This window comes from Vulpes lagopus, chromosome 2 (assembly GCF_018345385.1).
Source record: "Vulpes lagopus strain Blue_001 chromosome 2, ASM1834538v1, whole genome shotgun sequence".
NCBI lineage: Eukaryota > Metazoa > Chordata > Mammalia > Carnivora > Canidae > Vulpes > Vulpes lagopus.
Window position 1 is genome coordinate 43,496,094 of NC_054825.1, and position 10,237 is coordinate 43,506,330.

The window sequence follows — 10,237 nt, forward strand, 5'->3', positions numbered from 1 at the left end:
GAAGCTGCACTTTTATGTACCTGTTGGCGGACATGTCCTTGGTGCTGGGAGAGGGTGACTGGCATTTCTCACCGGGCAGTGCACTACAGACCCCAGAACCATCAGGACCCACAAGGTCTCAGGAGGGAGAGGCTGTCCCTGAGCAGGGATGTGGCTGCCCACTAGGTGTGTGACAAGGACCCGCACGGCACAATGGTGCCAGACAGCCTCAGCACCTTCTGCACTGGGAGCAGGGACAACTGCTAAGGACTGGAGGATGGCCTATTAAATCTGCGCCCCTCCCCTCCCCTCGTCCCCACAACACACAGCCAGGCCTCAGGTCCAAAAACAACCCAAATGCTTTAATGTTTAATGGCCTGCCTCCAGGACCCTCAGCCTTCTTAGAAACCTTAGCCAGGCCAAAGGCCAAGGTTGCCAGCCTCTGGCTCAGTTTAGCACTCTGCAAGGAGGTAACTCACAGCAGGCATGACCGATGGGGCTCTGGCTTGGGGAGGGCTGAGGCCACCAGTCCAGATCTTCGGAGACCTCCCAGGATTGAGCTGTCATTCAGCCTGTCTTGTCTCGTCCCTGAGTCCCTGCAGCCTCTTGGCTTCCAGCAAACGTACAACTTTCTTGGGAAAACGCACCGGGTGGAGGAGGCAGCTCAGGGAAGTCATGGGTGTCGATTCAGGACCAGCCTGGGGCCCCCCCAGAGGTAAGAGCAGCAGGCCCAGAACACAGATGCCAGCCCCAGGCTGCATCCTGGCACCCCCTGTAGTGATGGAGGGAAGGGGCAGGCTTCCCCAAGGAGCTCCAGGCTGGGGGTCAGGGCCCAATCCCAGACGCTGGGGCACAGTCCCAGTCTTTCCCGGGAAAGGACTCTAGGAAGTAGAAGTCATCCACACTGTACACTGTACCACCCTAAATGACCTATGACACACGAAGACTTTCTAGAAGGTTCTGCTTGCCTTAGCCTCCTATCCCAGGCCCTGGCTGAGATCCAGGCCCCTGTCCTGGGGAGGGAGCAGAGAGCAAACCTGAATGGGTGTGTGCCAGGCATCACCCCCACAACAACCCTGTGAGGTAGGCTGCGTTGTCCTATCTTACAAATGGAGAACTGAGGGCTCACAGGAGGAAGTGACTTGCCTGGTCATACAGGAAGGAACACCAGAGCCAGGATTGAGCCCGAGTCTGGTGAGCTCCAAAGCCCACACGTTTTCTCTCAGGAAGAAACAGGAAGTTGTCCTAATAATAAAGGCCCTCAAGTTAAAAGTTCGGGGGCTCTCAGCCCCATGGGGTGTGAAGGTGGCAGCGAGAGAAGCTCCCAGGGCATGTCTGCTTCTGGCCCTGGGCAGCTGGGCCTATAGCAGGTAGGGGTACAGAGGGTGACCCCACACGGCAGCTGTCCAGACAGCAACCAGCACTACAGGGGATGGCTCTGGTCGCCCAGCGCCTGTGGCTGGGGCATGGACCGATCCGGCCCTGTGGCCTTGTGGCCCCAAGTGGGCAGTGCCAGGCCATTGAGCCAGGCAGTTTCTAGCAGGCTGCGGAAGCGGGCCCTTAGTATGGGGCCCTGGGGGCAGGTGCTGGCGGCAGGGGCAGGTGAGGCACCGCGGGCCCCTTCCTCAGGGGCTGCCTCTGCTTTCTCCAAGCCAGGGGTTGGTGGCTTCCTCCCTGGCTTCCTGGCCTTGGGGACGGGTGACTTCCAAGCCAGGGCTAGGCTCTCCGGCTCGTCTCTGGCCATGGTGGGTTCTGAGGAGGGCACAGATCCAGCCTCAGTGTCAAAGTCACCTGGAAAATGAACACACAGTCAGGCTGCAGACCCAACACCCTCAGGTCCCATCTCCTGGTTTCCAAAGCCACCTAGACCAGTGGATGGCCTCAGGCCTGGATGGCCCCAGCAGGGTCACAGCCTGCTGTGACCTGTCCCCACATGTGCCGGAGGCCAGACCATTAAGCTGAAGGGGGTGCTTCTCCCAGGTGATGCTGCAGCTCTAGTAGGTGACAGCGCCACTCAGAAGCATCTGGTACATGAAAAGGAAACGAGCCAGGAACCATGGGCCTATACAGCCGGGAAAACTGAGGCATGGGGAAGAGGGCTCTGCTACACATCAGTGCCATTGTCTTTCTGCCAGCTCCAGAGCCCAGAAGTGGAGGACCCAGCAGAGGGGACAGGACATCCAGATGGGCGGCGTGCCCCCCCGCCCCACATCGGGGAAGGACTCAGCTCAGGGAGGAAGCGGGGACCAGGGTGCCAAATCCAGCCAGGGGCAGGAAGAAGCTGAGTCCCTCAGTTCTGCACTAGGCCCCAGGGCCCCGCGGGCAGCCCAGGAAAAACAGTCCTGTCCTCTCTGGGCCCAACGGCCCCGCTGTCCAGGGAGAAGACGGGGTTGGAGCCTCTGAGCCATGTGAGAGGCCCCCGCCCCACCATGCTCAACAATCCTGCTGGCGTTTTCTCTGCACCCATTAGGTCAAACGCTCCAACTTCTCAAGTGCTCAAAGGCCCCTATACTTGTCACCCAGATATTCCACACTTGTGCCTCACTGCCTGGGGCACCTTCCTCATGCTGACCTGGAGCCAGGACAGGGTCAGAGGCTGGGACAAGGCTGCCAGGATGGCGAGGGAACAAGAAACCATTCCTGTGGAGACACAGCCCAGACAGAGGCTTGGTGCAGGATGGCGGAGCAGTGAGCAAAGAAAGACTCCAGAGTGGGTCACAGGCCTCAGGCCTTGATACGCCAGACGTCCTGTTGCAGGAGGCCACGATGGGCACCTGGCACCATCGCTGGCGTCCCGGGCAAGGAAGTGAGTGTACACGCCTTGAGACCCTGCAGCAGCTCCCGAGAGCAGGGCCACAGCCTGAACCAATGCATGTGATGCTCCAGGACATCAAAAGAGCAAGTTGAGAACAGTATGCACGAGATGTCATTTAGTAGGGGAAAAGCAAACCACAAAACATCGCTCTGACTCATGGGTGCACTTCCGTGAATATAAATACCGGGAAGACTGAAACCCTGCACATTCATAAGACAACCGTGCTCGGGGGGGAAAAGGGGATCCTTGCCCACCTTCAGGTCTGGGAGGAGCTAAGGGTTGGGGAGATGGCAGGTGCAGAAGGCCAGCAGGCATTCAGTCACCTGGGGTCAAGCTCAGGAGGGAGGCTGGGTGGGACACAGATGCAGGGGAGACAACGTCACACAGAGAACAGGGCCTCGGCGAACCCCAGACCCCAAAAGAGAAATCTGCCCTGAAGCCGGACTGGGCATAGCAGAGGAGGGCGGCTGCAAAGCCAGCGCACAGGGGAAGGCCAAGAATGTTTCCATGGGGACAGAGCCATGGCTCAGAGGCCCAGTGGTGCCCAGGTGGGGAGGGATGGGGGGCGGCCCACAGAGCCCCCCCAGGGCCACCCCGACCGTGGCCCCGCAGCCCCCAGCCCCGCCGACCACTCACGCAGCCACACACCTGGCACTCGTTCATACCGCTCCGGGGGCTCCCGGGGACGCCCCGTGCTCACCCAGCTGGCGGCGGACACAGTCCCGCCACTGCAGGCCCAGCAGGTCCGGGTAGATGTCGGGCAGCTGGCGCAGCGCCAGCAGCTTGAGCATGCGCGATGTGCAGCCGTGCAGGGCCCGCTCGCGCAGCGCCCGCTCCTCGGACAGCGTGGTGGGCCGCAGCTCCACGCGGTGCTCCTGCAGCACGTGGTCCACGGAGGCGGGGGGCAGCCTCGGGAAGAGGCGCTCCTTCACCAGGTGGATGGGCACGAAGATGGCCCCGGCGCGCACCACGTGGGGGAAGGGGCACTGCTGGGTGCACACGAAGCGCTGCAGCTGCGACAGCAGCTTGCCCAGCAGCCCCTGCACCGCCTGGCAGTCCTGCCACGCCGCCCGGCCCCAGGGCCCCGCCGTGGCCAGCCACTCCCGCAGCTTCTCGGGCGGGGAGTGGGCCACGGAGCCCGAGATGGCATCACACAGGGATGCGTGCAGGCCCGTGAAGTGCTGCTCTGGGGAGCTGGCGGCGGGGGCGGCTGGGGCCGGGGCCGGGGCGGGGGCAGGGGCCAGGGCCCGGGAGGCCAGGGCCACGGCGGGCGGGCTGGGCAGCGCCAGGTTGAAGCAGGCCACGGGCAGCGGTGGGCTGAGAATCTGCAGCCCGAGGGGCACGGACGTGGTGGGTGGCGCAGGGGGTGCAGCCGCGGGGGGCGTGGCCGGGGCTGGGGCCGGGGCCGCAGGCAGGGGTGCGGGCCGGAGGATCTTGAATTTTCGGAACATGAAGGCCACGGAGCTGTGGAAGTTGGTCCTGGGGGCGGCCTCGTCGGCGGTCGCCGGCACAGGGGACCCCGCGGCCTCAGGGGCTGCCTTTGCCCGGTCTGGCAGCTCCGGGAGCACGTTGCCCAAACCTGGCGCCTCGGGGGCTGCAGGTGGCTGGGCAGGCGCGGCGGGACTGGGGGCCCCGATGGGCGCCTCGGGCACCGGCCTCTTCACGCTTAAGTCCAGCGCTACCTCCTCTCTGCGGGAGCACAGGGGCTCTGCGGGTGCCTCCCGGGCGGCCAGGGGCGCCCCACCGTCCTTTGCAGGGCTCCCGTTGGGGGCTGGGGCCGGGGTGGGCTCAGCGGGGTCCTCGGGGGCCTGCACATCCAGGTAGTCGCGGTACGGGGCCAGGCTGAAGACATTGTCAATGACAGGCATGGGTGGCGAGCTGGGTGGCAGCGTGCTGTCACTCTGCAGAAGAGCCCGGCGCTCCTGGGCACAGGGCGCGAGTCCCGGGGGGGTGTGGGGAACTGGACTGTCGCCGATGACGATGGGCGCTCCGGGGCGCTCGTCGAGTTGGGGCTGGAGCTGCTCTTTCCTGCAGCTCGGCAGCCACATCTTCTCCTCTGCCTCCTGGGCTGGCTTCTCCACAGGCCTCCCAGGCTCGGGGCATGGCTGGCTGGCAGACAGAGGCTGGCACGCCCGCTGGAAGGCACTGGGCTGGGGTACAGCCTGTAGGCTGTTTTGGGAAGGTGGCGTCCCTCCAAGCCCGGGGGATGCTCCATAGAGAGAGAGGTCATCCCGGGCATAGGGAAAGCTCAGCGTCTGGGGGGCAAAGTCCAAGGGGCACCGGGGAGCGAGAGGCGGCTCCAGCTTGAGGCCTGGTGAGGGTGCTGGCGGAGGGGCAGAGGGGCAGGAAAAAGTGTCCAGGCCCACTGGGGGCATATAGGGTGTCTGGGCTGCCTGCTGCCTCAGGTAGGGACTGCTCAGCCCACCAGCCGGGTACCCAGCCCCCTTGTGGGCTCCCAGAGGCTGTAGTGGGAGCACTGCGCCGTAGCTGCCCTGCTTCTCTGGGTGGCGGCAGGCTGATGGGCAAGGCAGGGCCTCGGGGGGGTGGGGGAGCGGGTAGTGGGTAGGCACTGTATCCTGGCAGGCGGGGCCCAGGGGTTGGGCCAGCTGGGTCCAAGGGCTGGGGGGTCCCTCGGAAAACACCTGCTTGGAGTCCCCAGAGTAAGGACCTGCATACTTAGAGGGCAGGAAGCCCGTGCCGTGGATGGTCCGGTACTTCTCCAGGAAGGCCTGGCACGGGGAGAAGCTTACGGAGTTTTTGCCGGGTCCCTCAGCCGGCACCCCACGCAAGAAGGTGCCATCCAGGGACGGGCCCTTGCCAGGAGCCGGCGTCAGGGAACAAGGTGGGTCAGCCGGGGGTAACAGAGGTCCAGTAACCATTGTCCAGTCGACATCCAGTGGCCTCTTCACTGCCCCTTCCCCCAGGCAGGGTGAGAGCCCGTAACACAGAGGGTTGCGGTAGACAGGTTTGGGTGCCGCCAACGGTGGGCCTGGGTAGGAATGAGACTGGGGACCGAAGGACAGGAGCTCAACAGGGCCAGGGTCCTGCACCTTCTCAGAGCTCTCCGCTGGTGGGCGGTAGAGCAGACAGCTGGTCAACAGGTTGTCTGTCCGCAGAGGGGGGCCTGCCACGCTGGCAGGGTACAAGGGTGGATATGGGATCCAGGATGCTAATCGCTCAGACCCTGCCTTGGGAGCACTCCCCATAGGGCAGGAGAAGTAAGCACCCTTGTAGCTGCAGGGGTCCTGGTTGCCGGCAGAGGGGGTCAGGCTGTGCCCGGGCCCGGAATCTGCCTCTAGACGGGGCAGCTTGCCATACATCACAGGCCCCAGGGTCCCCAGTGGCCGCTTCTCTGCCATCACTGGGAAGGCTTCAAGCCCTCGGGGGGCCCCAGCTACTCAACTGCTGACCTGGGAGAGGAGAGGGAGAAAGGGAGAGGCTGTCAGAAGGGCTACAGACAAGCTGCTCTCTGTGGCGCATCGCCACACTGAAGAGCTTAGCACTTAGTAGATGCTTGATGAAGACGATGAATGAATGAATGCATGAGTCATACAACACAGAGGTTTCCAACCTCTACCCGCCACCCCCATTCCAGAAGCCCCTTCTGTTCAGCTCCCTTCCATGGGACTCCCAAGCCCCTCTCCTGGGGTTTCACACTTTGCAGGGCACCGACTGACGAGGACCAATCCTCTTGGCTCCCCCCGTTCCCCATATACAGATGAGGAGACCCATTCATCCCAAAGTCACTGATAAGGGAGATGGGACAAGAAGCAGGCTTCCTACCTCCCACCACAGCTCTTATTCCAGATGCCATAGGGATCTCAAGATGCCCACGGCAGCTAAGATGTGGAACTGGACGCTGTCTATGAATTCAGGTGTCCTGAGACATTCTTGAGATCTCACTCTCGGACTTGCCAACCTTTGTCAAAAATGGCAGAGCCAAGCCTGGAACCCAGGTCCCGAGGCCCAGAGCAACACAGATCCTGGGCTTGGTTCCACAGGGCAGGGCTACTCCCCCAGGAGAAGCGGTGGGAAGCCTGGGAAGCCGAGGCGCGTCCAGGCCTGGCCCCAGCCGGAGGCGCGGCCGCCAGCAGATGGTGCTGTGGCTCCGGCAGGAAGGTCCCAAGAGCGGCAGCCGGAGAGCCTGTGTCTCAGCCCCAAAGCTGCCGCTGCCTGTTCTAAGGCATAGGAGGGCAGCACGGCACAAGGACCAGCAGGTGGGGAGGTGGAAGGATGTGAATGTCCAGGGAAAGAGTCCCCAGGGGCCACAGGCTAGCTGGCAACTACCCCTACTGCACTGATACAGACGCAGAGCAAGACTCAGGCCCTGAGGCCAGGTGAAGCTAGGATTGGGACCCAGGCCCAGAGAGGCCACGCATGGGTTTCCTCAAGGCAGCAGCTACTCAATGACCCATGAAGGGTCATCTGAGGCCAGTCTTCTAGGACCACACTGCCCTGCTTCTACCTCCCCTAGCATCCTGTTCCCCGAAACCCTCAGGTGGCTTAGAAAGGATGAATCCGCTCACTCTTGCTATGATTAGGCCATGGCCCAGGTGCCACAAGTTTCTATCACTAACCAGCCCCCTCTTCCCTTCTGCCCGGTGGCCAATGCCCACCACAGGCTCAGGAGGAGACTAACGCATCTTGGGGACAAGGAAAGCCAAGGGTCGTATGAGGGCCAATGCCCACTCCCATCCCAGCCTAACTGCATCAAGGAAGCCAGGCAGGATTCTCAAAAAGTTGGCTCATCTCCTGGCCAGAATCCAACACCTCAGGCCAGCCTAGACAAGGGGATGTTCCCTAGAAAAGACCGGAAGGGACAACAGGGTAACGGTGCTGATAGCAATGCTCGCTCTAGGACAGGGATAGACGGAAAGCCCCATCCTGTTGCACAGCAACCTTGCCAAGAAGGAGTTGAATGGTTTCGGGGGCGCTGAGCCTCCTGCACCCATCCCAACCACCCTGGGGAGCTCTGGATTAATTGCCGACTGTGGTCTCACCTCCCCACATGACTCCTGGGGCCTGCTCCACACCCACCCCAGCCCCCTGAGTCTTGTCTCCTGGGCTCTGCCCATTTCGAGCCCTTTGCCCTGGAGACTTCCTGGAACCCAGCCAATAGAGGTGAAGCCACTCGGGACCCTGGGGAGTCTTTGAGGGAGAGATGGGGCTCTAGGGAGTCAGCAGAGGGCTATGAAGGGTATGAGGCTGATCGTACTTCCTGCCAGTACAAAGAGCCCAGTGCACAGTCCCTTGAGGGAAGCCCTTCCCCACTCAAGACAACAGCCAAAATGTTGCCTCCTTCCCACTCCCCCCAACCCCCCCCACCCACACACTGGGGAGGCAAGCAACTGCTTGGAGCAGGGCGGGACCCCAGGGAGCAGGGTCCATCACCCCTCGGGCGGCCAGGCTGTTTGCTGGCTGGGGCTGGGAGGGCCAACCTGGCCAGGGCCCAGGGCAGGGTGCAGGAAAGGAGCCCCCACCCCTGCGCCATCCGTGCCCTCTTCATCTCCCCGCGGCTCTCCCGGAGGCCAGCGGGCGTTGGGAGCTGGGAAAGGCCCGGAAGAGGAGAGCGATCCTGGCGCGATCCTGGCGCGATCCTGGCGGGATCCTGGCGGGCCGCGGCGAGCACCCGGCCTCCCCCAAGGGCTGCACCGCCCTCCCCGAGCTGAGGCCGCGGCCCTGCTGGACCCGGCGCGGCCGAGGCGCGGCTGGAGGGGGAGGGTCGCAGGCTCCGCCCCCGCCCCCCGCCCCCCGCCCCCCGCCCCGCCCGGACCCGCGCCGCCCGGGGCCCTCGCCAGCCGGACTTGGGGCCGCCGCGCGCCTGCCCGCGGGCTTCCGGGTGTCCCCGCGCTCCGGCGGCGGGCGCTGGGCGCACGTGCACCCCGGGGCCCCGCACAGGCCGCGGCCGCGCTCGCCCCCCCGCCCGCGAGCGCCGGCCAGTGCGCCACGGCCCCGGGCCTCGCCCCGCGCACGTGCGCCCCCGGCCCCCGCGGCCCGCACCCAGAGACCCGCGGGGGCCCGGCCGCGGCCAGCGGGGGGTCAAGCCGGGGCGCGGGGACCGCGGGGCCGCCCCGTCTCAGCCGCGCGCGCCGAGCCCCGGGCGCCCCCGCCCCCCGCGCGCCCCCCGCCCCGGCGTCCACGTGACGCCCGGCCCCCAGCCGCCGCCGGGACCCCGCCGCGCCCGCGCCCCCGCCGCGCCCCGGCCGGCCGGTAGGGGCGCCCTGGCAGCGGCTGCACGCGCCGCCCGCGGAGTCGGCCCAACTTTCGGCGCCGGAGCGCGGGCCCGTACCTGCAGCGCCCCGGCTTCCCGCTGCTGCAGCCGCCCGGGCCGCGGCCGCATCCTCCAGCCCCGCGGCGCCGCGTCCCGCAGGGCCCTGCGCGGGGGGTCGCGGGGGTCGCGGGGGTCGCGGGAGCCCGAGCCGGAGCCACCCTCCTCGCGGCCGTTCGCGCCGCCGCTGGGCGCCGTCTGCGGTCCCGCGCGGGGCGGGGCGGGGGCGGGGCGGGGGCGGGGCGGCCGCGCCGGGGGCTGAGCCGCGCGCGCCTCGGGGGGTGCCGGGCGCTCGGCCCCGCGGAGCCCCCCCCCCCCCCGCCGCGTGCAGCGCCTCCCTTGACCCTCCGTCCGTCGCCGCCTCCCAGCTACGCGGCCCCTCGACTCGACCCCGCTGGGCTTCGGGTTCTTTATTATTCATCAGCGCCGGCGGCGGAAGGCTTAGAGGAGGCCGCATCAGGGTACCTGGCACACAGTAGGTGCTCGGGCTCCCCTGGCCAGCACGCGGCGCAGCAGGGAGCTGCAGAGGGCTCCTCAGTCGTCCCCACAGCTCACCCCGTGGGTCAGATTCCAGACAAATATATCCCCCCCCTGCTGGGGCGCTGCGTGTATCTCAGGGAGGGGTGAATCCTCCATCACCGTAGTGGGCCAGGAATGAGGGTGCTTGGGGTTGCCAAGTGGCCTCAGTGGGGAGCCTTTTCCGCAGACCTCCCTCCATGAGACAGGCCTGAACCCCTGAAGCCTGGGAGGTGGGATGAGGTGGAGCACTCCCAGCCAGGAATGGTCTGTTGCAGAGAGAGGGGCTGGAGGGGTGGACAGGCTGTCCCCGTTGGTCCTGACCCTCTGGGGGGCCGTCTGATCTGGGATGGGAAGCCCCTGGATGCTGCTACCTTCTCTAAAGAAACCTGGTCCCTCAGTTCCTGGGCTACCCAGGGGCTAAGAACAGGTGTGTGCAGTTGAGGGGGGAGGCAGGTGGACATGCCGAAGGTCAGAGCAAGTTCATGGGGCAAAACCACCCAGGCTACCTGCTCAGATCCCAAAGGTCAGGGCTGCCTGAGTCAGAGGGCAGAGCAGGCCTGAGGCCACGGGTTCCAAGAGGAAGCAGCTGGAGCTGAGGAGGAGGGGCTGGACACAGCAGGTAAGAAAAGGAAGAGGAAGCGGCAGTTACCTGGGGG

At 65.4% G+C, this 10,237-nt stretch overlaps 1 protein-coding gene across 2 annotated transcripts; it reads right to left on the reverse strand.

Moving 5' to 3' along the window:
• Positions 1 to 315: 315 nt before the first annotated feature.
• C2H15orf39 (chromosome 2 C15orf39 homolog) lies at positions 316 to 9,259 on the reverse strand. 2 transcript variants are annotated; one of them, XM_041746140.1, is made up of 3 exons: positions 9,084 to 9,259; positions 3,495 to 6,204; positions 316 to 1,770 (listed from the first exon to the last, which is right to left on the reverse strand). In XM_041746140.1, the coding sequence occupies exons 2-3, from the start codon at positions 6,151 to 6,153 to the stop codon at positions 1,403 to 1,405; spliced, it is 3,027 nt and encodes a 1,008-aa protein (XP_041602074.1). In that variant the 5' UTR covers positions 6,154 to 6,204; positions 9,084 to 9,259; the 3' UTR covers positions 316 to 1,402. The 2 variants fall into 2 exon arrangements, with proteins under 2 accessions (XP_041602074.1, XP_041602075.1); XM_041746141.1 differs by having other exon boundaries at positions 1,637 to 1,770; positions 3,443 to 6,204.
• Between the last annotated feature and the right edge of the window lie 978 nt (positions 9,260 to 10,237).

Excerpts from the sequence above, each read along its gene's own strand:
- C2H15orf39 (XM_041746140.1), bottom strand. The coding sequence starts at position 6,153 with ATGGCAGAGAAGCGGCCACTGGGGACCCTGGGGCCTGTGATGTATGGC. Across the intron at positions 1,771-3,494 it reads CTGTGTCCGCCGCCAGCTGG|GTGACTTTGACACTGAGGCT; the intron begins GTGAGCACGGGG and ends TTCATTTTCCAG.